This window comes from Grammomys surdaster, unplaced genomic scaffold (assembly GCF_004785775.1).
Source record: "Grammomys surdaster isolate TR1022 unplaced genomic scaffold, NIH_TR_1.0 164, whole genome shotgun sequence".
Taxonomy (NCBI): Eukaryota; Metazoa; Chordata; class Mammalia; order Rodentia; family Muridae; genus Grammomys; species Grammomys surdaster.
In genome coordinates this window covers 2,714,560-2,738,623 of record NW_021604612.1, presented here as the reverse complement: position 1 = coordinate 2,738,623, position 24,064 = coordinate 2,714,560, and the positions used below count along the sequence as shown (strand labels likewise).

Sequence of the window (24,064 nt, the reverse complement as noted above, 5' to 3'; positions counted from 1 at the left end):
CTCCCCGCGCGTGCGCAGTGCGCCGGGGCTGCGAGGCGCTGTGAGGGGAGAGCCGCCGCCAGCGCCGCCCGGGGACCCGTTAGAGCGGAAGCGCAGCCGCCGCCTCTGCCGTCGCGGGGTTCCCGGCAGGTGAAGCGGGAACCATGTCGAAGCGGCTCCGGAGCAGCGACGTGTGCGCCGACTGCAGCGGGCCTGGTGAGTGACGCGGGGCCCGCTCGCCGCGCTCTCCCGGTCGGGACCCCTCGGTGGGGCGGTCCCCGCGGGCGGGAGCTTGACTGCGGCCCAGTCGCTCCGACCCCCGGGCCGCCGGGGCGCGAGACTGTCCCGAGCCTGTCACCCGCGCGGCCCGGGGCTCCCTCCCTCCCGCGGCCCGGCCGAGCGCAGAGGCGGAGGGCCGGGGACCGGACGGGACGGGACGGGTTCGGCAGCCCCGGAAGGCCAGTGACAGGAGTCAGACGCGGGCGGCCCGAGGCTGCAGGTGTTTCCCTTCCCGGTCTCCCGCCCCGCGCGAGTGCGCGATCGCCCGCTGCGCCGCCCCACGGGCCACGGGTGGAGGACTGCCCTGCTCCGGGCGGCAGCTCCTGGGGTTCAGACAACCCCAGGTCGGGAGCTCAAGTTTGAGGATCCGAGTTCCCACTAGATTTTTGCCTCTACATGACCTTTGAATTGATGACTTCTCATGTTCAAACCTTGATTTCCTCGGTTTTGTTTTTGTCCGATGGAAACTATCGCCAGCGCAGTGCGCAGTGGTCAGTGGATATCCCTCGGGGATCGTCTCTTTTGTAGGATGTTAACTCAGTTGAAAACCCTTGTCGTTCTTTCAGCTACAGTTTGGCTTTCAGAGTCGTACCAGGCTAACACACTGTCGCTCGAAGTGTAAACTCGGCGACTTCGAACCGCCAAAACCGTTTCTCACTGCAGATTGGAAGATTGGCTCTGGCTTTGTAGTTGGAACCTAGCTGACAGGTCACGGTTCAGATTTGTGTGTGTGCGTGTGTGTGTGTGTGTGTGTGTGTGTGTGTGTGTGCGTGCGTGTGTGCGCGCACGCGCGCGCGCTTGTTTTGGGCCTTGGACATTTCAGGTTTGGAGTCAAATATCAGATGACTTTCCTGGTGTGGCAGTGTTCAATTAACAGCCTTAATTAAGCCACTGAACATCAGCGGCTTGCAACTGGTTTTTCATTTGGAAGCAGAGACTGGTTTTAAGTGGCACTGTGGTAATCTGTACTGGTTATTTCATGACCCTGGGTCCTACAGGTTAACAGGTGGAGAGACAGTTGGCGGCGGGAGGGGGGCAGTTTTAAAAGAGGTGATTTATCTGAAAGCCAGGTTTATACAAACTATTATTTCTCTAACGACGCTGTTTGTTCCGCTTCCTTCTTTTCTTGCCTGTGTTCCGTTGATTCATGTCTAACTGAAAACTTCCTCTTGGGACGGTACATGGCAGAGGCAGATTGCCTCCCCTTGCCAGCCCGAATACCGTCTTGTCCGTTTGTGGTGTTTTGGGACGTTTTTCTGTTGTTTCATTTAGAAGTCGTGAATGCCCAAATCTAGAAAGGCTTGAGTCACTTCCTTCCTGTTTTGAATAGAATGAAGCTACCTTGAAGCGTGAGGAACAGCTAGGGATGTGTGCTGCCTTTTGTGCACAGCTCAGGTGAAGGGTTGGTTACCTGTAGAAGTAGGGCTCCTCTGAAAACCTCATGCTAAGGCCTTCTCAGAAGATGCTCTACTCCTTAACTCTCCTGGACAATGTTTGCATAAGACAGGTGGGGGCACAGATACTTTTGAAATGCATTTGTGATGTCCATGGAGCCTAGTTAAAGAATCCTGCCTTCCAGATAAACTAGAAGGGCTTCACCCAACCTCACTCATAAAAGCGTAAATCTTTTTTTTTTTTTTTTTTTTTTGGTTTTTCAAGACACCGTTTCTCTTTATAGTCCGGGCTGTCCTGGAACTCACTCTGTAGACCAGGCTGGCCTTGAACTCAGAAACCCGCCTGCCTCTGCCTCCCAAGTGCTGGGACTGAAGGCGTGTGCCACCACCGCCCAGCTAAAAGCGTAAATCTTATTTTATGTGTCATCCGTATTCTCTCCTTGGGATTCTGATCCATGGTGTTTAAGTGATTAACGGAGACCATTGTGTGACGTGTGTTAAAACATTGCTGTTCTTTCCCTGTGGACCTCTGATAATGAAAAGCAATGCCCTGCTTCCAGACTTTGTATTAATACCTTGCGTTTCCCACCCTCGCTCCTTAGAATGGCTGGATGCACCTACGGCAAAGCTGGCTGAAACCTTTTCTGTTTCGTTTTGGAGGAGAAGCTTCACTGTGATTACGTCTGTTTGCCTTTGTGTGCTGGGGATCAAAGCCAGGCCCTCACAATTGCTAGGAGAGCCACACCCTCAGCCCTGATTTCTCGTTTGTTTTTAATGAATCTAGTTCATTTTAAAAGCACTGGTCCTGTGTGGGAATGACAGACACTTTATTTTATTCTTTACATTGTACCTCCTGTGAGATGTGTCACTGTTCCAATTTGGTCCACAGTGAGGATACTCAAGGAAGCAGCTTGCCTCAGATTATTGCACGAGAGGTGGCGGCAGGGTTGGGATTCCCACCCTCTTAACCACTGTACACTCTGGCTCCCAGGGTTTATCCTTGATTGACATCCCATAGCTTTTCGTTATATGGTTTGAAAGGGTTGAATAAATACAAAAATGTAAAGACGATTTGTGTGCATTTCAGAGATTTTGTGGACATTGAAGAATTTTAGAATGTAACCCTTAGGCCAGGCAGCTGGAGTAGCACCTGATGTCACCTCATTGTGAGTGTGATAGAGTGGGGAAAGGCATGTCTGTTTGTGGTTTCTACGGCTCAGTTTACTCACCCAGATCCATCCTGCCCACCTAGTGTGAATTATTCCTTGTATGACAGGTTGTCTGAAGTTTTGTGGGATTTTGAAGGAAAAGGGTATTATGCTCAACCAAAAGTGCCATTCATTTTTGTTTTACGTCTGTTCGTTTGAAGAACATTACTTCAGATCAGCCGCAGGACTGGATCCAACAGGTAGTCTAAACAAGGGTGCTGTCGTAGAGCACTGTCTGAGCAGAGTGGGCCACTCTTGCTTGCCCCCAGACAGGGGGCGGGCACTTTTGCAGTTCTCGTGTGACTTCTGTTAGCACATGGGTCTGAACTTCCTGCTCTGGGCAGCAGTAAGTTCACCATTGACCTTAAATACTGTCACGCAGACAATCAGTCCACTGTCAGGTCACATAGCTCTGTTAGTCACAAAAAGGGACTCAACACGGTCATCCAGCTGGTGTCAGCGGTAGAGTGCTTGCCTAGCACCGACAAGGCTCAGGCTCAGTCTCCAGCACTGCAAGCAGACAGTGGAGTGGTCCCTGCCTGTTCCCTCAATCTGCTGCTCTGTTCCCTGAGAGCACGTGTCTGTGGTGTGCACCCACATCCAGGCTGCAGACTGTGGCCTGCACAGGAAGGTGACTCCTGTGTGAGGCTGCCAGTCTAGTTAGCAGAGTGATCCGTCAGGGTGGGGAGATCGTCAGCTTCCTACTGAGGAGCATATGAAACAACAAAATCAGGTTCTGTTTTTCTTAAAAAACAAACATCATCTTTCACCATCCCTCTACATAGTAACCAACTGGTGCCCCTGCCACTGAGGTGTCGTTCTTTTTCCAGATCCTTCCTGGGCGTCTGTGAACAGGGGGACGTTCCTATGTGACGAGTGCTGCAGTGTTCATCGGAGCCTAGGGCGCCACATCTCCCAAGTGAGGCACCTCAGACACACGCCATGGCCTCCCACCCTGCTCCAGGTGAGTGACAGGAGGAGGCCTCATGATTGGGAAACTATGCTGTAGGGATCGTTGCTTAGCAACTAAAATACTGTCTAATATAGGTCTTAAATCTTACAAAAGTTGACTTTGATTATAATTAAATATTGTTCCATCATTGCTGTGTATAGTATACAGTGTTCTGTGTTGAAATCACTACCCGTTCGCTCTCTGCTCACCTCACATAATCTTGTCCCCCATCTCAGTTATGCTCGGACAGATACATCAATAGACGGTGCCAATAAAAGCTTAAATTTCCTAGTGTGTTTTCACTGTTGGCTTTCTAGATCATCACCGGAAATTATTGTGTTTTATTTTGTTCTGTTTGAGACAGAGTCTCACTATGTAACTCTAGCTGGCCTTGAGCTCACAGAGATCCACCTGCCTCTGATTCTTAAGTACTAGGATTAAAGGTATATGCTACCATGCCCAACTTCAGAAATCATTTTTATTTTTTAATTTTTTTAAAAATTTATTTCTTGGGCTGGAGAGATGGCTCAGCGGTTAAGAGCACTGACTGCTCTTCCAGAGGTCCTGAGTTCAATTCCCAACAACCACATGGTGGCTCACAACCATCCGTAATGAGATCTGATGCCCTCTTCTGGTGTGTCTGAAGACAGCTACAGTGTCTTAAATTAAATTAAATAAATAAATCTAAAAAAAAATTATTTCTTTTATAAGTGTTTGTATATGTGCCCTCAGAGGCCAGAAGAGGGCATTAGATTTCCTGGAACTGGAATTACACATAGTTGTGACCCACCACGCGTGTGCTGGGACTCAAACTCGGGTCCTCTACCGGAGTAACAGGTGCTTGGTTTACAACACTGAGCCATCTCTGCAGCTCTCAGAAATTATTTTTTAAAATTATTTCTTTCTTATCAATTACTGAAAAAAAGATTCAGAAAATTTTCATTAACAGGCAAATTCCTAAGTACCTGCCCATATTTTTAGAACATTCTCTTCCTGCTTTGATAGGAGCATAGAGTGGGGTCCCTCAGAAATCTCTTCAACATCTGAAGTTTTCTTAAAAACACTTGTCGGGGGTCTTTGCCTTACCTGGGATCCAGTGTCATGTTCCCTGTACTTCTGTTTGAGATATACACTCTTCAGTTCTCCTGGAACTCAGGATTAAGCCTGTGTTTGTGATACTTGTCTTACACACATCTCACTAAATCTGTAACAGCTGCACAGCAGTCACTTGAACTCCTTCAAACCAAGGCACCAAAGCAAGTGGTTCCGGTTACTGGTGAGAAGCCCCTAGAGCTACACTAGCCACCCACCCCGCGTCTCCAGGAGTCCTGTTTGGAAAGGAAGTTGAGAGATGTTTATTAAAGGTTCTACTTAGGGGGTGCAGAGATGGCTCAGCCTTTAAAGCTAGGCTCACAACCAGAAATACAGGAGTTCAGTTACAAGTGTCCAGAGGCCCATTCTCTCCTAAAGGGTTAGTGTGCTCCGCCCGTGTCTGTCTTTGTTTACAATTTTAGAATTTACAAATGGTCCAGAGATGAATAACTGAAAATGCTAGGGTTGACCTTAAAACATCAGACTCTAAATGGGGAGGGGTGGTCATGAACCACAGTGGGGTGTGTAAGAGCTTGGCACTCAGATATGTGTGTATTGCGTTACTTTATTTAATCGTGTATACGGAAACTAACATAATTATTAACACAATCTCTTAAGTAGGTGAATGTAATGAGCAGTACTAAGTGGATGGTGTATACAGTGGTGAACAGCGTGTGTTGAGGCAGGGGAATGCCACCCTAAAGCTCCCGTTACTTTCCCTTCGGTTTGCAAGTATGTGCCAAGGAGCCAAGCTGGTTCCCATGTGGAGCTCCTCAATCTCCCTGTCAGTCAAGAGCAGTGATGGCCTGGTCCCCAGTCCCGCTGTGCCATCAGAAGCGGTGGCAGGGCGGTGTCAGACATGGGTGCTTTTAATGTAGCACGGTTTTTTCACTTTTGTTACTGATTGGTTTTGAGTATCTGTGGAAATGAAATGTCGTTTCGTACCTGTTGTTTCCAGATGGTTGAGACCTTGTACAACAACGGCGCTAACTCTATATGGGAACACTCTCTGCTGGACCCTGCTTCTGTCACGAGTGGGAGACGGAAAGCCAGTCCACAGGACAAAGTCCAGTGAGTGGACTGTCTGGAACTTCTGCCTCTTCACAACGAATGGCCGTGTACAAAGGAATGTGGCTATTTTGATCAGCCTCCAAAGGGGTTGTGGGCTGTGCCTGGGGCATTTGCTGTTGGGAGAGCAGAGGGAGGCAGGGGGACCATGACTTTGGTTGCTTACCCAGTTGGAGCTAATGATTTCTCCAGTGGAGACCAGGGCTTGGGGACTCGGTGTGATCAGATAGATGAAGCCAAGAAGTCTGGCTTCTGGTTGCATTCTGACAGTGTCTGCCCTGTAGCACAGGGTTAAATGCTGCTTCCTCGAGGTGCCCACTTGAGAAAGGTAAAGGGAAGCAAGGTACTGTAAGTGAAGGCATTCTGTATGTGTTGTCACAGATTCCAGCTTTGCTCATCTTTCTCTCGAGTGGGGGGGGGTCACTTCCTCCTCTTACAGTACAAAGAAAGAAATGTGTCAGAGCTCTAAGTGAACTGTCTTCTTTTTTTTGTTTTCAAACCAGCCCCAATAAAGCAGAATTCATCAGAGCCAAGTATCAGATGTTAGCATTTGTCCACCGATTGCCCTGCCGTGAGGACGACAGCGTGACTGCCAAAGATCTCAGTAAGGTGGGCTGCTCTGCCGTCTGTGGGGCCTGATGAGACAGGCTGCTTCCCTTAAAGCAGTATTAGGAGGAAACATCCATTTGTGCCTTTAAATGGCTGGCTTTTCTCTTTTAAATGGCATTCCATCCTCCTCTCAGGCACACTAGACAAAGGCAAAGTGTGTGTCTAAGAAACTGTAGTGTTTTTCCTCTTTTATTTTCATTTAATTGAATAATTAATTTGTACTTTTTCAGTCCAGTTTTCACATGGTAAGTTCTTTACTTGGAAATACTAGCCATTTCAAAGGAGTATTTCTAGAGGTCCTAGGATCTAAAAGAGACCAGAACAGTGGGGGGGCGGGGGGGGGCGGGGGAGCCAGCTGCTTCCGCTTTCCAGGTTCAAGGCTAGAGGGATCCTAAGAAGACAAAGCGAGTCTAGGGCTGTACCCGGCAGTGTCTGTACACTGAGCCAGTGCGTTCTCTGTGGGCCTTGGATGTTTGTAAGAGATGCCATAGAAGTACACACCAAGCACGGTTTTGGGAGCAGGGCTTTGAACTAGATGCTCACTCAATAGAGAGTGTGCACAGTTCAGAATACTAATTCTGCATAGACGTATGTGTGTGTGTAAGTAATTTTCCTGCTAATTAAATAGTTTTAACTACCAAATAGAAAACATAGCTAGGTGTGATGGCACACATCTTTTTAGTTCCCAGCATTCAGAAGGTGGAGACAGGCGGAAAGCTGTAAATTCTCAGCCAGCTTGGTCTGTATAGTGAATTCCAGATCAGCTACAGTGAGTATAAAAGTGTGTGTGTGTAAAAATAATAAGAATAGTAAAAAGAAGAAGACAGCATCGACTTAGGCAGGAGAGATGGATCAGTGGTGAAGAACACCTGCTGTCACTGCAGCTGTCCTCTCAGATGACTTACAACCACGTACAACTCCAGCCCCCGGGGACCTGCGCCCCCTCTGGCCTCTGTTGGCACCTGCACCTAGTGTGTACTTGATGTATACATGTACATATAATTAAAAATAAAATAAAATTTAAAAAAAGACTGGTTCCAGTGAGCTTCTCCGCCCCGTGAGCCAGTCAGGACAGTTCTCGAGTAGCCCAGAAGGAGAGCGGTTTGTTCTCTGGGAGTTTAAAAGCATTTCTGTGATGATATGGAATTTAGTGTGCACAGGCCCGTTTCCCACCAAGAACAACCTGGCGAAAGCGCGATGGATAGCCTGTCAGCGGGCGGCTGGACCCTGGATCAGCGCTGTGGCAGCAGCCAGAGAGGAAGAGTGTAGCGGTGTCTGAGTTTTGAATCATTCCCCATGTCATTCAGTCCACACCATAACCCTGCTGGCAGGGGCACTGGAGCACCCAGGTTCCACTGCTTAGAGTTTTTCTCAGAACACACAGCTAGAAGGCAGTAGACCTTGAAATCCATTCCCCCAAACCGCCTCCTTTTCAAGTGCTTCTTGCTTGATTTATGTTTGTACCTCTTACTGGCAAGTCCTGCATTTAGGCAGACTGGCCTTTGCAGTTCAAGCTCCTTGTTGGTAAAATTGCCAGACTCTCATGCTGCCGTCGTGAACAGCAAAGAACAACACGCTCCCCGCCCCGCATCTTCCTGAGCCCAGTAAAGACCTGTTACTGTTGTAAAGTGTTAACATAGGTGGCCAGCAGCTCTGGCCTCTCCCTCCTGACACTTTGACAAGTGCTCTGTTTCTGTTTGTTTTTCAGCAACTCCATTCAAGTGTGAGAACGGGGAATCTTGAGACCTGTCTGAGGCTGCTGTCGTTAGGAGCCCAAGCCAACTTCTTCCATCCTGTATGAAATGCCAATTATTCAGATATTACCCTGAGGCTGAGTTATGTTGCATAGTCCAGGTCTGCTTAGTTTGCTCTGTTTGTCTGTCTATTAATCATAATTAGGAAAAAGGAAGCACGCCACTCCACGTCGCCTCCAAAGCCGGACAGATCTTACAGGCTGAGTTACTGGCCGTGTACGGTGCTGACCCAGGCACACAAGACTCCAGTGGGAAGACTCCTGTTGACTATGCAAGGTATAGCGGCTGAGGTTCTCTCTACTCTGCATGCTTCCTTGCTAAGCATCCACAGTGGGTATGGCTTGTGTTCAGCCCCTTTAAAGATTTATATTCTATTATTCTGTTGATGAAGGCAGGCAAGATGAGAGGATTGCAAAGTCCTAGCTGGTGTGGTTAACATCCACTCTTCATAACACAGTGGTTTTCAGGTCGTAGTGAACAATCAAGGACTGGCAGTGGAGATGGCTGGAGAGTGGCCTCAGTGGTTCAGATTGCCATCTGCTCTTGCACCCTGGGGTCCAGGGTTCAGTGTCCAGCACCGTGGTGCCTCATCTGTACCTCCAACTTCATGAGCTCCAACACTCTGTCTGGCCTCCAGGGGTACCAGGCACACACATGGTGTACTCACGTGCAGGCAGAACATTATATACATAAAAATCCATACACGTTCATTTTAGAGGTTAAAGACTTAGAGAAGGCTAGGGAAGCAGGTGATATGTGTTCCTATAAGCATGAGGAACAAAACTAGGCTGGAAACAGCACCGTGCCGGAGCCCTGGCCTGTCATCTGAGCACAAGTGTATGACAGGCAGATCTTAGACAAACCTGCTAATGTGTCTCCTAAGTATCTGGGGCTGCGGCCCCCCACCGTGTCCTGCCCCCTCTGTATGCTGGAGCATGAGGGGACGTCACGGGCCTACTCAGTGTTAAAACCTGCAGATTTAAGTGATGGAAGGTGGATAGCTTTCCTTCTTTTTCCTGTTATTTTATCAACTATGAAGGATCATGTTCTACTTCATAAAGAATGCGACAGAAAATAACAGAAGTCTGTCCTAGAGTCCTAGCATTTACTTCTCTGGAAGAGATGATTCAGAAATACTTGAAAAAAATTGAGGCAAGATTATATATGAGTTGTTGTCGAAATGGTCAGCCATGTTTGTTGTGTTTTTTTTTTTTTTTTTTTTTTTTAAGAGGGGGTACGACTCTAACGCAGGCTGGCTTTGGATTCACAATGCTCTTCCTGCCTGTGCTGCCCGCCCTCCGCATATTCTGATCATACGTGTACGACTGACAGTGTCTCTTACAAGAGCACACTTATGCTTCAGTCAGGAAAGCCCTTAACAACCTGAGTGTGGTCCCCAGAGTCCACTGGAAGAGCCAGGCGTGGTCTCAACCTCTGTAACCCAGCCAGATGAGAGGCAGAGAGGGGTTGAGCCACAGAGTGTGAGCCGCTATCCTGGCCTGCGCAGCATGACAGGAAGCACTGCTTCCATCAGTAAGATGGAAAGCAAGAACCCACTCCCAGAAGTCGTCCCCTGAGCTACATCCGTGCCGTGATACACACTCAGTCACACACATAATAAATTCTAAAGATCACATGCTAGGGAGCTGTGGGGACAGCCCACTAATCAAATACTTGCTGTGCAAGCATGGAGGTCAGAGTTCAGATCCTCAGAACACATACATGCCATGGGAGAGTGGGGACTACTCTATTCCAGATGGAGGAGGCAGAGACAGGATCCCTGTAGCTAGCTGACCAGCAAGACTAGCAGCACCATCAAGTTCTGCTTCAGTCAAGACCCTGCCTCAGTGATAGGAAGCAGTCAAGGAAGATGGCTGCTGGAAGCCTTGAGCCTCCATATACCTGTGCATCCACACACATGTGGGCCCACATGTGCAGAAAATGAACGAACATATGCAAGCTTTCTTTGTGGTGGCCCCAGTGATGGTTCTGAACCTGTGAAGGAGGAGCTAAAGTATCTTCCAGAGGAAAGGCAGAGTCGGCGGAAGGCAGGAACAGGCAGGGTGTTCCTCTCTGCGGAGATGGGACTGGAGACAGTGAGGTGTGGGGCCTGAGAGGAGCACAGTGCTTCGTCAGCACTGAGGTCCCACCATGCTGCTGAGAGAGAGCTCTGGGTGTGCGCTTCAACGCAAACTGAGAAGCTGTCCGTGGACTCGTGTGTGTAGTAGGACAGGAAGTATTATGTGGAGAGGGAAACTGGCTAAAGCTAGATTGATCTTTGAAGATAACCAGAATCCACAGCAGACACTTTATCATTTACCTCAGCTTCTCATGGACACTTTGATGGAGTAGTGTCTCAGCTTAGCAGTTTACTTCTATTCTAAAAGGATCCAGCAGCTCGGCTCTGAGCTAAGAAGGGCAGGCGCTGTTTCCTGTTGGTGTAGAGGCCGAAGTAGCCACAGGGATGAGCTCTGCAGCAGGTCAGCCTGCCTGGAGTCCCTGGAAGGGATCTCTGATCTCTAGACTGACCCGAGGCCAGCTGACTGCGTGCATGAGGAACGTGGGGCGCCTGGGGCCATCCTGTCCTGACTGACTCAGGGAACACTCGAGTTAGCTATTGAGAACCTCTCCCATTACCTCGTTACATAGAGTCAGTTTTATCCATGTCATAAGTCTTTATGTGCATAAAATGCACTCTCTTACACATTCATAAGGGAAGCAGGTACCTCGGGTAGGAGCCCCAGCTTTTAGAGGGACTGAGAGTGGGACATGGTGACAGTCAGCCATGTTTGAGGAGCTGCTGCTCAGGTGTCTCAGAGCAGCTTTGTGCTCTCTGACTCGGCCGGACGCTGAGCTGTGTCAATGGAACTTTGTTCTCTTGGTAGGCAAGGAGGGCACCATGAGCTGGCAGAGCGCCTCGTAGAGATACAGTACGAGCTGACAGACAGACTGGCCTTCTACCTCTGCGGCCGGAAACCAGGTGAGTGAGAGAGAGAGAGAGAGAGAGAGAGAGAGAGAGAGAGAGAGAGAGAGAGAGAGAGTGAGAGAGGAGAGAGAGGGGAGGAGCAAGTCAGGACAACATCCTTACTTCAAAGCAAAGAGGTAGAAGATTGTCAGTTGGGTTTGGATTTGGAAGGATAACTGCAGGATTTTTATGTTTGTTTTTGTTTGGCATTTTAGATAGCCTCTCCTAATGTATCCCAGCTTGGCCTGGAACTTGTGTGTACCCTTCAGCTGGTTTTAAACTTTTTCTACATAATTTTTTTGAGATACTATAATTATATCATTTCCCCTGCCCTTTCTGCCTCCAAACCCTCCTACGTACCACACAGCATGCAGAGGCAGAGCAGAGCCAGAGCCGAGCCTTCATTACTAGAGAGTGCTGAGGACAGGGCCGCCGGCCTCTTTGGCTCTAGAGTCTTCCGGCCGGTTAGTCATTCTCTCTTCGCCTCACTAAATGGAGTTAGTCTTTATCCCTCTCACAAGTCTGCAGATCTGAAGTATTCCACACTAATAAAGGAAAGAGCGCCACTCGAGTGTGGCACCACTTACAAAGGGAGTCTGTACAATATTTCGGAACCTCTGGCTTTATAAATTGTTCACTTGTCGCAGAACAGTTTGTCACAGTGAGCTTGGCCTTTACCTGGCCCTGTTTGTGATCTGGAACAGGAGTCTGTACACTACAGTCTGAACCCAGTCCAGCCTGTGACCAGTTTTATTAAGTAACATGTTGCTGAAAGGTGACCGTGCCTGCTATTGCTGTCACAGAGCACTCGCAGAGCTGAGCAAACTTCACAGCTGCAGCAGATGACGCGGGGCCTGAAGCGTTGTCTCTTCAGCCCCACACGGAGATGTTGCCAACCCGTTAAAAAAAAATTGTGGGGTGTGTGTGTGTGCACATGTGCTTGTGTGTGTGCTCACGTGCTTGTGTGTGTGCTCACACACAGGGCAGGATTCAACATGCAGGAGTCCTCTCCTACCATGTGGTCTGGGGGTCACACTTAGGTTGTCAGAAGTGGCAGTGAGTACTTTAAATTCGGAGCCATCTCATGGACTCTGGGTTTGCCGGCTCCTGATGCACAGTGCCCACAGGATGTGTGCAGAGGCTCCTTACTCTGCTTGTGCAAGAGGATTAGGAGCCATCTGGGGGCAAGGGAGGGCAAGCATACGCTAGCCCATCTCTCCTTCTGAATGGAACCAAAAACTGTCGACAGAATGGTCAGCTTTGAAAAGTTACTCCTAGCTATGAATAATAAGACCTGAAGTCCCATCAGCCTGGTGGCCTATGTTCTGGATTGCAGAACAGCCACAAAGAACCTTCTCGTTCCGACTTGAGAGATGAGACTGAAAGCAGACAGACAGGAAGAAGGTTCCTCTTGATGGTTTTGTTTTATCTTCCCGGTTTTTCCTAACAGGACTATGGGTGGGTGGCAACAGTAATGGCTGTATATAGAATATAGTGTCTAAGTGTCTGGCCACTAGCATGAAAGTATATGGGCTGTGGTTCTCCTGCTGCCTGCTCAGCAGGCAGAGCCCAGCCGGCTGTGTGGCTGCTAAAAACAGAAATAACACTGTATGTAGATCAGGAAGAAGCTACGAGTCTCACAATGCAGCGTTTAGAGTATCCCAGTTTCCGTCCGTCCACAGTAACGCAGTGGGGAAAGAGCCAGGAAAACCTCCCGGGCTGCCTGGAGAAAGCAGACGCTAGGCCTGGGGCCAGCTGGTGGCCAGCAGGTAAAGAGAAGGGGCCACCCGGTGACCTGAGTGACCCTGTGACGCACATGATAGAGAGCCAGCCCCCATGAGTTGTCCTGTTGGAATTGTCAGAAACATTTTAACCAGCCAACAAGACCATGATCTGAAGAACAATGAACATCCTTTTTCTTTTTTTTTTTTTGATTTCTTGAGGCAAGGTTTCTCCGTGTAGCCCTGGCTGTCCTGGAACTCACTCTGTAGACCAGGCTGGCCTGAAACTCAGAAATCTGCCTGCCTCTGCCTCCCAAGTGCTGGGATCAAAGGCGTGCGCCACCACCACCTGGCAAACATCCTTTTTTTAAAAAAAAGAAAAAGGCACATAGAATAACCTAGTGGGGATGTCGGAGATGGGCACTACAGCGAGGCAGTGGCGGTGCACACCTTTGGTTGCAGAGGCAGAGGACAGCCAGAGCTACATAGAGAAAACTTGTCAAAAAACCAAAAAGTAAAATAAAATAAATTACAGTACCTAAAATATTAACTCCAGATTAGTAGGTTTAATAGAGGGCTAGAAATATTTAAAACATAAATTGCAAATAGACACCTCGGTGGTGATATAGCTCATGGTAGAGTGGTTACCTGGCATGTGGGAAGGTCCACTCCCCAGCATAAGAGAAAGCCAGCAGTGGCAGCCTTGGGACCTGTGGGGAAGCATTAGAAAGATGGGGCGGGGACACTCCACCGAGAAAGGACTTGCTCTGCAAGCCTAAGACCTGTGCTTGGTTCAGCACCTATGTAAGGAACCAGATGTGGGACACATGCCTGTAAGTCCTACCACTGGGGAAGCAGAGAATCTAGGATCTGGGGCTTCCTGGCCAGTGAGTCTAATCAGTCAATAACTTTAAGGTTTTAGTAAGAAACCCTGTCTCAAATACCAGTGGTGTGGTACATACATACCCGCATACAACAGCAATTAATGATAAAAAGAGGCTATGAATTTGAAAGAGCAAGGAGGGATGTCTGAGGGCTTGTGGGAGAGAAAGAAGTGGAAAATGGTGTAATTATAATCTCAAAATTATTTTTTTTAAAGCAGTGGAAAGTGGGGTTCATACCTTTAAATCTCAGCACTTGGAGGTAGAGGCAGGGGGATCTCTGAATTCCAGGCCAGCCAGGGTAGAGGGCTGGAGAGCCGGCTCAGCAGGTAAGAGCACTGGACGCTCTTGTAGAAGATCAGGGTTGGTTTTCAACACCCACATGGTGGCTCGCAACCGTCTGTAACTCAAGTTCTAGGAGATTCAGAGCCCTCTCCTGGCCTCGCAGGCCCCGACCACAATTAGTGCTTGTATCTATGTGCAGGCAAAACATACATGTACGCATAATAAAATAACTATTTTATAAAAGAAGAGTTACAGGGTAGAAAAGTGACTCAGTCAGGAAGGCATACCGTGTCAGTGTCTGGCCTCTGCATGCTCACACGGGAAATGTTACCACCCCGAAGAAGATGAATACCAAAGAAAGCAATACTTGAGACACATCAGAGTCAAACTACTGAGAACTAACATTGTTTACAAACACCTAGGATGGTGTTTCACACATCAAACTTTTGAATATCCTTTATCTGAAATGCCAGGACTAGAAATGTTTTTCAAGTGTCATATTTTTACTAAAAAAAATATTTTGGAATATTTGCTGTACTTCTGATGCAGAAGTCTGAAGCACCAACTTCCTGAGCGTCCCACCGTTGCCCTGGTGCTTCTCAGTTGTCACTGAGAGGAAAGGAAATTACGTGGAATTGAATTTAAATTAAAAGGCATGATAATTCAGGTGGCCAAAGAGAAGAATTGCTGGCCAAAGGTTCCATATCCAGTAAAACCTTTAGCATGAAAGCAAATTAAACACATTGGGAAATTGAAGAAAAACAAAAGACTTGGAAGCTCTAACAGCAGAACTAGAGAAGGTTCCCCAGGTCACCGTGGACCTCAGGACGTCACAGAAGGATGGCAGAGCAGCCCCAGCAAGAAGTGCGCAGAAGCAGAGCAGCCCGGGCTGCAGTTGTGCGTGGCAGCTGACAGCAGGGGCTCTGACGTGCGTGTTTGCAGCAGAGTCAGTGTACAGGGCAGCACGGAGAAAGAAGGAGTGAGCGAAGCAGGACAGCATTCCTACGTTTTGCTTGAAGCAGGGAGGTGATGTTCCAGGTATGCAGGGTATGCACCGTGTGACCCTTAGCCACCAGAAGACAGCGACAGAAACGTGCTATCGAAAACCTAGAGATAAATTTACAAAACACAGTTATGCAGTACTCAAATAATCGAGAGATCGCTTTTGAAAATATTCAAAAACAGAACAAAAAAGAAGAAACCTGAATCTTAAACAGAAAGCAATAAAATGACATAAATCCAAACACAAATCCAAAACTGTGTTTGCATGAACTGTTAATGATCTAAGGACACCATTTAAAGCAGTGGTGTCAGGAAAGCGATACAGAACAAGAGCTGAGCTGTGCACTGTGTACAAGAAACCATGACTCCGTCAGCACCAAAAGACAGAAAACGGTTGGCTGTGCAGACATCCAGGCTAACGAGCTGTGAGAACAGCAGGCTGTGCCTGTGGCCACGCCATCCTGCATGAAGCAGGTGTGACCTGCATGGATCAGAGCAGACCTCAGAGCAAAGTCAGAGAAGGACATGAGACAGTGACAGAGCATTGGCTTGTACCCAGAAAACGGAAGTTGAAGCATCTGCATAGACAGTGGCAGCACACAGGGTCACATAACTCAAGTGTCCCCAGACCCAAAGGCAAGCCGCCAAGGTGGCAGCAGGCAGGGGCACCTGACTCCCTGAGTTTGAGCCCCAGGACCCACCCGGTGGAAGGAGAAGTGATTCCTGGAAGTTGTCCTCCGCCTTGCATGTGCACACCTTGACACACATGTGTTCACGTGTACACATGCCCAAAGTACATGAACCCTTGTTGAGCTGAAAGGAAGGTCAGAACCGCAGTTCTTAACGTAGACTCCACACATGGCGTCATAAGTTCACCTTTAGCAAGGTGAGCCACATTCTGAATGCTAAACCTTCGAGACTCCGAAGAATTTAAAGTTCTACAAAGTTTATTCTCTGACCATAATAGAATTAAGCTAGAAATTTATAAAAATCAAAATCAAAATTTTCAAGCACTGAGCAATACATTTTTAAGTCATAATGGGTCTCCAAGAAAATCTCAAGGGAACATCCGTGTTATGTCCATGGGGCTGGAGCATTGTTCTGAAAGGACAGCACGCTGTCGCCCCGGCTGACCAGCTCACCAGACCTCCAATCACCAGGCCTTTCTCAGCCTCTCAAGTGCTGGAGTTACACGTGTAAATTACCATGCCTGGATCAGAGGTATTGTCAACTACATGAAAGTACAGTATCAAAACGTGTCTGATCCGCTGGGCCTGGTGGTGCATACCGTCAGTCCCAGTACTCGGGATGCCTGTGAATTTCAAAGCCAGTCTAGTGTCCATAGTGTGATCCAGGCCAACCAGGGCTACGTAGTGAGACCGTGTCTCAGAAACAGAAAGGGCTGGGCCGGGCTGTTTATGGGGTGTATGTAACACAATGTTTGCAGGAAGTTTTATGTGTGATGCTCTTTCTGCATGTGCACCCACATGCCAGAAGAGGAGGGCATCAGATCACATTACAGATGGTTGTGAGCCACCATGTGGATGCTGGAAATTAAACTCAGGCCCTCTAGAAGAGCGGTCAGTGTTCTTTAACCTCTGAGCCGTCTCTCCAGCCCCAGATACAATCCAATATGCATGTTCATTTACACACATTAGACTTACACACATTTCCTCCCCAGCCCCTTTGACAGTGCTAGGAACCCAGCCCAGGGCATCAGGCTTCGTGTGTGCTGTAAACATTCTACTACTGGGCTGAGTTCTCAGCCCTGGAAAACTATATTTTTCAAGAATTTGAATTTGTACCTCAACACATCCCATTAAAGAAAATGTCAGGTTCAAGAAGTAGGAAGAGGAGCTGGAAAGATGGCTCAACAGTTAAGAGCACAAGCTGCTCTTCCAGAGGCCCTGAGTTCAGTTCCCAGCACCCACCCACATGGCAGACTACATGGTAACTCCAGTTCCAGGGAATCAGACCCCCCTCACACAGGCACACGCAGGCAAAACACCAGTGCACATGCAATGAAAATAGATAACTCAAAAAAAAAAAAGAAATAAGAGGGGCGGGGGAGATGCCTTGGCACCCGTCCATGGCAGCCAGTTTCGAAGGAGTCTGCCTTCTTTTCTGTCCTCTGTGGGCACCAGGCAGATAATGGCACAGAGATGTGTGCAAGCAAAAGACTCACATAAAATAAAAATAAATCTCTTCAGGAAGGAATAAGAACAGAGAGAATACTTGTGGTTTCATGCGAGTGGGTTACTGGGATACCAAACCTAAAAAGAGGGGAGAAAGAAAAGGTGGGCATGGAGGATCCCCATAACAGACACAAAAATCCTCAGCACACAGTAAATCCAGCAATATATAAAACGGAGAAATACAGCATAACCACTGGAACAGAACTAACCGAGGTCAGTTAATGTGACTGCAGAGAAGGCCCGGTGGGTCAGAGACCTGCTGCACTTACAGAGGACCCAGGTTCAGTTCCCAGCACCCACAAGTTGGCTCACAGCCATCTGTAATTCTAGTTTCAGGGGATGTGACACTGTCTTCTGACTTTGGGCATCTAGGTACATACATGGCACACATACATACAGGCAAACCACACATAACACCTAAAATGTTTTTAAAGAAAATTAGATAATGTAGTCCAGGATATTAATGAACTAAAAGGCAAAATACCCAGATAATAATTTCAAGAAGATAATTACAAAAGCTAAAGCTGTAAACTAAGGAGGGGCTCACGATCTTGGATTAAAGTTCTTAGATATGTTTTGTTAAATTAGTATTTTGTGCTTTGTCAAAAGCACTTGCTCTCGTGCGCTCACTGTTTTTGTGAGCTGCTTACTCTGCTGTACACTCTGCTGTACTCTGCTGACTTCACACTCCTGCGGCCCTCCGTGCTCCGCCCTCCAAGTCTGGATTAGAGGCGTGCAGCATCAGCCCAGCTTCAAAGCCCCAGGCTCCTGCTCTAAGGAACTAACGAGGGTGGAAAGGGAAGTCTGGAGGAAGTATATGCCGTTAATCTCACCACTTGGGAGGCAGAGCCGGGAGGCCCAGCAGCCAGAGCTCCACAGAGAAGCCCATCTAAAACAGGGTGGTGTGTGGGGTCTGAAGAGATGGCTCGGTAACTGGGAGCACTTGCTGCTCTTGGAGAGGACCCTGATTCTGTTCCCAGCACTCACGTGTTGGCTCAAGACTGCCTTCAGCTCCAGTTCCAAGAGCTGTTGCCCTTAGGCCTCTGTGGGCACAAAGCACGTGTGTGCTGTGCAGACATGCATGCAGGGAAACAATGCATATACATAAAAACATTTTTTTTTTAAAGAAGAAGAAATGAAAGAGGATTTCGTGCAATCTAGGCTGGTCTCCGAATTTGCTGTGTGTGTGTTGATGACCTTGAGCTTGGATCATCCACCTAAGTGTCAGGATTATTGGCATTCAATAAATACCAAGTGTGTGTGTGTGTCTGTGTGTGTGTCTGTGTGTGTGTGTGCATGCGCATGCGAGTGCAACAACATTCTGAAGTCAGTTCTCTCCATTTTCTTTAGCTTGAGTCTTGTCTCTGCACTGTACTCTTGCCTAGCTGGCCCATGATAGGCAGTCTCTTGCCTCCACCTTTCATCTCCCCGCAGGAATGCTGGGATGCAGGTGTTTGCCACCACAGCTGACTTCTGCAGCCAGAGGTTTTGCCCATTGAGCCATCTCCCCAGACTCTGGTTCATTTCCTATGCCCTGGAGTTCAAGACCATCTCAAAACAAAAAAACAAAACAAAAAAACCCACACACACATCATTCAGAAACACAAACCCACACTTCAATGCTGCCCTGGAACCAGGAGTATAGTTAGGCGAGGTGTGAGTCTCACACTGTTGTGCAGAGAACACTGGGGACGGGGGGCAGGGCTGCTTTTAGTGTTTGTTTCAGGGGACAGGGTCTTGCTGTATAGCTCAGTCTCCCTCCCTGAGCCTCTCTTGTGCTGTGAATGCAGGCATGGGTCTCTGCACTCAGCTTGCTGTTCAGAACACAGGACAGCAGAGCTGCTAACAAAACAGACACACACGTTCCATGTGCTCCTGTCCCAGGCATTCCCTAGGGAATGTGTACACTGAGTGTCCACAAAAACCCACATTAGGTGCTCGGAGTGATTTTGTCATTGGAATGTAAATCCGTGCTTTAAAGGCTAGGTAAGGGCACAGCACTCAGCAGATGGCAAGGTCGAATCCCTCCAGAGCTACACACAGAGCACACCTGCTCAGCCCTGGCTGCTTTCCACTCATTGTTTGATTGAACCTCTCCCAGGCTTAGTGCGGTGCTGCCATCTGCTGCCCGCTGCCCGCCGTGAGCTGACAGCCTGCTTTGAGCTAAAATGCGTCTCAGCATTTTTTTGTTGTTGTTTTTCGTTTCGTTTTGTTTTTTGGTTTTTCGAGACAAGGTTTCTCTGTAGCCCTGGCTGTCCTGGAACTCACTCTGTAGACCAGGCTGGCCTCGAACATAGAAATCCGTCTGCCTCTGCCTCTAAAGCACAAAGATTAAAGGCGTGCGCCACCACTGCCTGGCACATCTCAGCATTTTTGACATCACTCATGACATCACTCATGACACCACCCATAAGATCTGGGACTGGGCAGGTTTCAGGGAAGTTGTAGCCTGTCTCAGAATGCTTTCTGTTCTCCCACGTGGTACATGTTTATGGAAAATGGCTAATTGGAAAACTTAAACTGAAAAGAAAATGGTGATCTTGCCGGGCAGTGGTGACGCACGCCTTTGATCCCAGCACTTGGGAGGCAGAGGCAGGTGGATTTCTGAGTTTGAGGCCAGCCTGGTCTACAGAGTGAGTTCCAGGACAGCCAGGACCACACACAGAGAAACCCTGTCTCGAAAAAGCCAAAAGAAAAGAAAAGAAAAGAAAAGAAAATGGTGATCTCAAAATTGATCTGAGCAAAACTGGTTTCTGTTTCAGATCATAAAAACGGACAGCACTTTATAATCCCTCAGATGGCAGACAGGTAAGGACTGGTTTAGTTTATCTGCCCAGTACCGCCTCGGTTTGTAGCATTTAAGTGTGTTTAACAGAGCGCATGCATTTTTCTCTTTTATGGCTATACACTTTGGAAATAAGACGGCTGTAAGTAAACCAGCGTGGGGAGCTGAACTCGGAAAGAGCACAGGACAGAGGCCCTGATGCGGAGGCATAGCCAGGGACTCCTCCACTGTTTGTCCACTTGTCCTGCTGTTGTGTGTCTATAGGTTATAGCCACAGGTGTTTCTGTGTCAGGACATGGTATGCTTTGCCTTTGACAGGCGCTGGCACTCTTTACACTAATCTGGGAGCTGTCAGCCTGTCATGGCTGCTCCGAGTGTCCCCTAGAGTGTCAGTGGGCTCTTAGCGTTACAGGCTGAGTGAATTTTTAAATTTTGAGAAATGAATGTTCTTTTTCCTTCTCTACTCAAAATGTTTAAAAACATAAAAGCCACCCTTAGTTCATAGCTGAGCAAAACAGCCCGTAGCTGCTGTCATGTACAGGGACGGTTACCACCGCAGCGAACCCTGAAGCCCTGCTGGGCCAGCACTACCAGAGTTGACAAGGTCTCACTGCTGTTCTAGCCGTGAGCTCGTCTGTCTGCCTTTTCTGCTTGCTCTCCGTTTTGCCTTGCCTTTTCTTTTTCTTTGTGCTATGGATGGAGCTCAGTGGCTCACACGTTGGACAGGCACTTTCCCACTGAGCCACACCTCAGGCCTAGAGATAGACTGAACAGCAGCTTTTGTCACCGGCTGTGGGCAGTTTGCTCTGTACCTGACTATTGGGGTTCTAGGAGTCCTGACCAAATTGTTGAAGTCTTCAGTGACTCTTTGGCTACAGAATTGTTCCATAAACAGTAATGTCTCGTCCCTTGGGTGTCTTAATTTTCTAGTGAGGTCACAGTACGCTTCTATGTATTTGTTTAATGGGTTTGTGCATTTTCTTAGCAGCCTGGATTTGTCTGAGTTGGCAAAAGCTGCCAAGAAGAAACTTCAATCTGTGAGTATCTCTTCCCTAGGAGCCCTGTTGGTCCCTGATGTCAGTCAGAGCACCCTGTTGCATCACAGTAGCTAGATTAGACACGTGCTGTCATAGGGTCTGTGTGTAGCAGTGAAGGCCAAAGCACTTTAGTATATCCAGTCTGCTGACTGCTTCAAACAACCCACCATCTTTTCTGTTAGGTTAAAAATGCAGCCTTTGCCTGTGATGGTAGAGAATTGTTTTCCGCCAAAGTTGTGGGTATGTCTCAGGGTCCTGGGGTGTGTGGGGTGCCCTTCCTTGGCATTTGTTGCATTACTCACGTGGGATACTGAGGACTAACAGTAGCTGCTGGTAGGGCACTGAGTCTGGCTCTCCATCCACTGCAGTGCTGTGACTCTCCTGCCCTCGTATGCTGTCCTCGAGCTGTTTACATTGATGCTGCTGAAAGCTTGTGTGAACCATTGTGTGTGCTGAGAGTTTGCCCAGGCCTGTGGGTCGTAAGATCACTTTAATCCCTGGGAGAGTGTTTTCCTTGTGTACGTCTTTCCCAGGAGCCTCACCAGGGTCCTGCTCACCTTGTGAGATTTCACTCCTTACCTGTTTCAGCTGTCCCTGCCTCAGAACTAAGAGCCTTTAAAGACCCTTAGGCACCAGCTCACTTCCCCTCTGGCTAGGTGTCTGTGCGTAGTTGGGGCAGCTCTGTGAATCAGCTCTCTGAGGGCAAAAGTCACCGCCTTGGAGCCCTGCTCCAGGACGCCTGCTGCATCTGCCTTTCCTGGTTCTGACTCCTCTTAGACTTAGAGTGTGAGTGCTTCCATGTGCAGGGAAAGCCGGTTTCCTGCTCTGTGCCTTTCCCTCCTTCCCTTTCACAGACATCTTTAGAGCCTTGTGTGATACCACTATCACATAAAGTGAATTTATCCTTACTAGTATTTAATTATACTGTGCAATAAATGTTTTATGCAATTTGTTTGGTGTCTCTGTGTTCTGTATCTTTAGTTGTGTGTTTGAGTGTGTTATGCCTTTCTTACGTTAAGGAAGCTACATAGTAAGACAGATGCCAGGCTGTAAAGGCAGTGCAAGAGTGTGCGCTTTCCTTTTAGTTATTGGTAGTCTGTAAGCAAACTTGTTATACATAAAATAACATCAAACTCCATTTTACTCTGTCTGCTGGCTGGGCTGGATACCACATGAAACCTGAGGTTGTATCTGTAATACCTAACATGGGACAGGCATTAAATATATACCTTGGGCATAATTTCCTATGCCCTTAAGACCTTAGGCTGTGTGTCAGGCTGGCCCAGCTCACATCAGTCTCGAAAGCACAGTCTTTCAACAGGAGTGCTGGGCAGAAGGCACTGTCTGCCCTGTTGGGCATCCAGAGCCTCCTTCTCATAGGCAGGGATCCCCATTGGGCGTCCCAGGGTCTCCTCATAGGTGGCTGCTCTGAGCACTGCAGGGCAGCACTCATCCCCTGCTCCGTCCTCTTCCATCCTTCTCTTTCTCTCTCCTGTTTTCATTCCTTCCCTTCCTGAGTCTGTCTCATATTCTCTCCTTCCTCCCTAGTAAAAAACTGAGAGAAATATAACAACAAAAAACAATGTATTCTTCAGTTATGAAATGTTAATATTCTGAAAGTCTTAAGGCTAATAATGTCCATTCCTCGGTTTCCTTGTCTGTAAAGTAATAGTAAATTCTATTCTGTCCTCACTGCTGGCTTTAAATTCTATCTTTAGCACCATGTCTAAGATGCCACTGGCCCTCAGCAGTGTGGCCATGTTGCCGTTAGTGACAACGAAACAGCTTTCAGTCCAAACCCTTGGAGGTAGAAACTGGAGGGTTCTCAGCATATGCAGGCACCTTCTTGCGGGGTTTATTTTGAAGGATTAGTTAGTTGGAGGACACTAGGGAACTGGAAAGGAGATGGGACCGTCCTCAGTCACCTTGTTCTTTCTCCAAACTGCGGTGACAGGATTTCATCCCCTGCTTCTTTACACGTGGCCCGAGGCAGTCAGTAAGGACACAGGGCGCAAAGCAATAGAGAGACCACAGCTGTTGAGCGGCAGGATGAGCTCATGAGACAGAAGCACGAGAACCCGTGGCTGGGACTGGAGCTCGTCTCAGTGGGGAGACCTGGCGGCCGGGTGGGAGTTTGGTCTGTGTGGCTGTGCTGTAAGCTGGACCCCAAACCATACTGGGGAGCCACGTTGTGCTGTGCTTGACAGGAAGCCTTCCTGAGATGTGTGTCCCACACCAGCATCCTTACCCACCCCAGCAGTGTGGCCATCTAATCCAGGGCCTTGCACAGCATGGCAGACATCCTGACAGTGAGCTCTGTCGCCATCCCCACTTGAGGGTTTTCTTCTTTCTCTGCCAGGGGTATAGGACCCCTTCCTCTTGTAGAGCAGACAGAAGTTCGCAGGACAGCAGAGACTTCTAGGGTGCTGGCTAACACAGGAAGCAGGGTGGGCACTTGTTTGAGAGGGTTTGTAACAGACGCTCTTGGTTCTCCGTGGCAGTAGCCTGTGTGTCAATGAGCAGGGCCTGAGAAACACTGTTGTTGTAGCAATGGCTTTGAGTAGGACACTGGAGATAAAGGGTGAGGACGTCACAGGCATCCTCCGGGTGTTAATTGTTGTCCCTTGTGTTCCTGATATTTTTACTTTCAGCTGAGTAACCACTTGTTTGAAGAACTTGCCATGGATGTGTACGATGAGGTTGACAGGCGAGAGACGGATGCAGGTGACGTAACATGCGGCCTACCTACTAAGCTTCTGCTCCCAGTGGGCGGTGGCCAGCTGACGGCCTGTTTTTTTCTTGCCCGGTTGCTACTGTCCTCATAACCCATGTGTAGACATGTACTTTTGCACGTGTTG

General features: G+C 48.3%; 1 protein-coding gene across 6 annotated transcripts in view; it reads left to right on the top strand.

Moving 5' to 3' along the window:
- The window catches only part of Git2 (GIT ArfGAP 2), a 45,821-nt gene continuing 21,757 nt past the window's right edge, over window positions 1-24,064 (top strand). For 2 of the 6 annotated variants that reach the window (XM_028765458.1, XM_028765456.1), the window contains exons 1-10: window positions 58-195; window positions 3,691-3,824; window positions 5,863-5,975; window positions 6,476-6,581; window positions 8,290-8,376; window positions 8,481-8,611; window positions 11,221-11,315; window positions 20,147-20,192; window positions 21,155-21,206; window positions 23,858-23,930. In XM_028765458.1, the coding sequence (XP_028621291.1) occupies window positions 144-195; window positions 3,691-3,824; window positions 5,863-5,975; window positions 6,476-6,581; window positions 8,290-8,376; window positions 8,481-8,611; window positions 11,221-11,315; window positions 20,147-20,192; window positions 21,155-21,206; window positions 23,858-23,930 (889 nt within the window). In that variant the 5' untranslated portion in view covers window positions 58-143. Of the gene's footprint in view, window positions 196-3,690; window positions 3,825-5,862; window positions 5,976-6,475; window positions 6,582-8,289; window positions 8,377-8,480; window positions 8,612-11,220; window positions 11,316-20,146; window positions 20,193-21,154; window positions 21,207-23,857; window positions 23,931-24,064 lie in introns of all 6 variants that reach the window. The other 4 variants (XM_028765457.1, XM_028765455.1, XM_028765453.1 and 1 more) reach the window with 4 other exon arrangements.